This window comes from Acanthisitta chloris, unplaced genomic scaffold, assembly GCF_000695815.1.
Source record: "Acanthisitta chloris isolate BGI_N310 unplaced genomic scaffold, ASM69581v1 scaffold16095, whole genome shotgun sequence".
NCBI classification, from domain to species: Eukaryota; Metazoa; Chordata; class Aves; order Passeriformes; family Acanthisittidae; genus Acanthisitta; species Acanthisitta chloris.
In genome coordinates this window covers 3,758-7,397 of record NW_008674449.1, presented here as the reverse complement: position 1 = coordinate 7,397, position 3,640 = coordinate 3,758, and the positions used below count along the sequence as shown (strand labels likewise).

The following is a 3,640-nucleotide window of genomic DNA, read 5'->3' as shown; positions in this document are numbered from 1 at the left end:
AAGAGGAGACATACCAACCCAGCGGCTTGAAAAGCCAGGAGAGGCAGAGACATAAGAAAAGCCACAACCATTATTGTTTTGAGGAAAGAATCAGAGAAAGAGAGAGGCACAGGGTAGACTAAATTAAATCTTGGACATTTGATTTCATTTTTTCCATCCGAGATACTTTCTCTGCTGGAAATAGAAAGGGCTGTCCTTCTTAGGTTCCCAGGCTTGTGGGGGTTTCAAAGAAAGGAGTGTTTGTTATTGTCTGCAGGGGAAATCCAAGAGTGCAGAGCACAATAGCAAATCCAGGCTGTTAACTCAAATGCATTTTAAAAGGATAGCCATCACTTAGTGTCTCACCTCCGGCCAGGCTCTTCAGCTATAATTATTTGTTGCCTGCCTGACTAGGTCGAGTGCAGTGGGTGTCTGGGACTGCCTTGTTCCATGCTGGGATGGCATCCAGCAGCCAGGAAGCCCAAGGAACATCACTAAGGTCTCTCTCCTTGTCACAGGAACAGAAGTTTCTAAACAGTGTAATGGAAAGCTGCTGTTGCTGAAGTCTGCAGTCTATAGAAGCAGCCACTACAGAAATAATAGCAATGCAACTGGCTACTGCTTGCTCAGACACCCTACAGACTGTGCAGTCAGTAGTTTCAGTGAAAAGATTTGGGGCTCGTTCCATAACTCACATAGCTGCTGCCAGGCAGACACCAGAGCTTCTAACAGTTTCCTGAATATACAGGCTTTAAAACAAATTGGAAATCCAGCTTTCATACTGTCATGGTTTAAGCTGGGAGAGAGTTAAATTTCTTCTTAGTAGCTTAGAAGACTCATAGCCCAGAAATTTCTAGGCCGTATCAGCTACCACACCTAAACTCTATGTACCACACCAGGTAACAGAACAACCCCAGGAGATGGCAGCTGCTAACCCAAGCCCAGCGACTCTGCAGCCCTGCTCCCATAACCGCAGGGGATGGAAAACAAGCTCTTTTCTTCTTTAAAACATCTCCACAGCAAGGGGCCAATTAGAGCATCCTGGTCTTACTAGCCTTTTAATGGCAAGCATAAATAGGCCCTTATGTATTCAAATCAGTAGCAAATGAGTGGTGAAGGTCACAGGAGGCTTAAATGACTATACAATGTGCTCCCTCTGAATTCTGGAGAAAGCACTTGAAAGGTTTAGCCATCAGATCTTCTAACTTGTCTAGGCATAGTAACTACTGGTGCAGCTACACCTGACAGACAGTATTTCAGGTGAGTCTCTTTCAGCATCAAGTTCCCAGTCAGTCATTCCCAAACATAATACACTTGGCAGTGCAAACAACTGCCCTAGACTTTCAGATCAGTGCAAAGGAAGGGCAGAGCTCTTATAGAAAGCAGCACTTTGAAAGGTCAGCCAGAAGACCACAGGCCGGATTCCAAGAGCAGTTGTGGCCACGTAATTCCTTAAAATTTAGCAGGAGAAAGAGGCAGAAACCAGAGAATATAATTCTCTGCATTAAAAGCAACTCTCCAGGCACCTTGAGGAAGTAAGAAGGGTCAGCAGCTTGAGGTGCACAGATGAAACTAATCCTACTAAACTGCACTTTAATACTGCAAACATGGGCACGGTGGGACCTTGGCATTCCCAAGGCTCTCACAGCACTTGGCCAGTATGAGTGTTTAACTGCAGGAGTAAGGTTGCAATAACAATATCTCTGCTTGCACAGCCAAGTGACCAATTATCTTCAACAACCCTACCACACAGTATGAATGTACTTTCAGGAACACCAGCTCGTGACTTAGAGGGGCACATTTTCCTTGCTTATATTCCTGTTGCATGTCAAGCTGCACATCCCAAAGCAATCTACCACAGTAAACAGGATCAGAGCATTACTGGAAGGTGGTTGTAACCCTACCCTCTCTGTGCCATCCCCTTTTCATGGCTGGCAACAGGAGGAGCTCAACTTCTCAGCCCAAACAGGAGGCAGAAGCATTTCTAAAGCTGTTTAAAGCATAGATGAATACTAGACTCCTGCCAAGTTTTATCTTCTGCAGCAGCATTTTGGGTCCTTCTTCCAGCATGATGTGGCATTAGCTTTTTAAGCAAGTCTACTTTAATTACTGCGAAGTCTAATAAACCAAGAAAAATAAATACAGTAAGTTCCTTGAATAATCCAGAGGCTGTTTGTTTTTAGCAACTAAGCATTAAATAAATGAAATGATCAAGTGAAGCCAACTAGCTGAAGGAGTAAGAAACAACTACATGCACAAATCTTGGCAGGCAAGAAAAGCTACCTATGCAAGAATAGCATAAAGGAGGAGCCAGAGATTAAAGGACACTGTTGATTCTTCAGTTCCACACAGTAGCAGCATGTGATACTGAGTTACACGACAGAAGAGCAGGGCAGATGCTTTCCACTGTGCCCAGAGGGGTTATAAACAGGAAAAAAAACAACCAACACAGCTGAATTGGGAGTGTGAGTTTGGGGCTTCCCTCTCCACCCCCAAAAAGGTTTGTGTGTAAAAGGTACAAGAGGAAAATACATCATAGAAACAAGAACTGTGAGACAAGGAAGAAAGAATCAGTTAAAGGAATTAGGAGTTCTTTTCTTGACAGGCCTTTGTACAGAGAGAGGAAGTCTTTGTTCATTAGAAGCAAGGAAGAAACAGTTATCACAAAGTTCACAAGAATTCACTGAGGTTATGAACAAAATGCAACAGCCAAGAATCAAGGCTGTGGGTTCACTGCTACTTAAAAGTATTAAACAATAAAGCTGCCACCTTAGTTCTGAAATAACCACCGTGTTTCCCTCCCAGAGTAGGAAAACAGAATCTAATTGTTATGCACAGCATTACCATGCATACCACCTTGATTTGTTTCCCACTACCACCCCAAAAAAAACTGTTTTCCAAAACAAAAGTCACAAGCAAGTTTCAGACAAAATATATATATTTAAAAAAATCTTTACAATAAGTCAAGAAGTATAGGAGCTTGCATACAGTTTATTATAATAACTCAGTTCTCAGCTCCCTACAGTTCAGATAACCCTGGTGACAGTGTTTACAACTTCTAATTTTTGCTTTCATAACCTTGAAGCAAACAATACATTTGAGTGTATTTTACTCTGTGCAAATAAGACAACTTTTGGAATCCTTCAGAAGAAATATCCAAGATTCTGTTTGCAGAGGTCCTTTGTTTCTCAAAGATGATTTATGAGAGTTTTTGTTTTAAGATAAAGTGCTCCTGTCCAGCAGAACCCAAAGGCCTTCAAGAGTCCAGAGAGTAAGTTTAGCTCAGATTAAAAAATAATTGGTCATACAAATTCCAGCTTCCCATGTCCGCTGTACATTCCCCAGTGGACTAGCGAGAGGATTTTATCATTGCTGAGGTCTGAATGTCTCATTTTATCACAGGTCATGCAGCAGTTCTCGTGACCAGTCACAGGCACCATGCATTCCAAGTCCAATTTTGCCACCTGCCCTTTTTTCGAATGATGTCCATGGAAACTATAGTGCAAACGGGAGAGCATTTGCTGTCGTTGATCTTGTAGTCTCTTGTTTTCACTCCTGAGCATCCTCAAGGCCAGCATGATAAGGAGCACCAAGATTAGCCCACCAGCTATAGGAACAGCAATTACAGCTGCCCTGAACCACAGCTCTTTTGAAGAAGTCA

At 42.7% G+C, this 3,640-nt stretch overlaps 1 protein-coding gene across 1 annotated transcript in view; it reads right to left on the bottom strand.

The window, feature by feature from the left end:
- Window positions 1–2,899: 2,899 nt before the first annotated feature.
- The window catches only part of BAMBI (BMP and activin membrane-bound inhibitor), a 1,520-nt gene continuing 779 nt past the window's right edge, over window positions 2,900–3,640 (bottom strand). Inside the window, 1 exon segment of the mRNA XM_009075358.1 lies at window positions 2,900–3,640. This exon segment is cut by the window's right edge and continues 31 nt beyond it. Within this exon segment, the coding sequence (XP_009073606.1) occupies window positions 3,282–3,640 (359 nt within the window). The 3' untranslated portion in view covers window positions 2,900–3,281.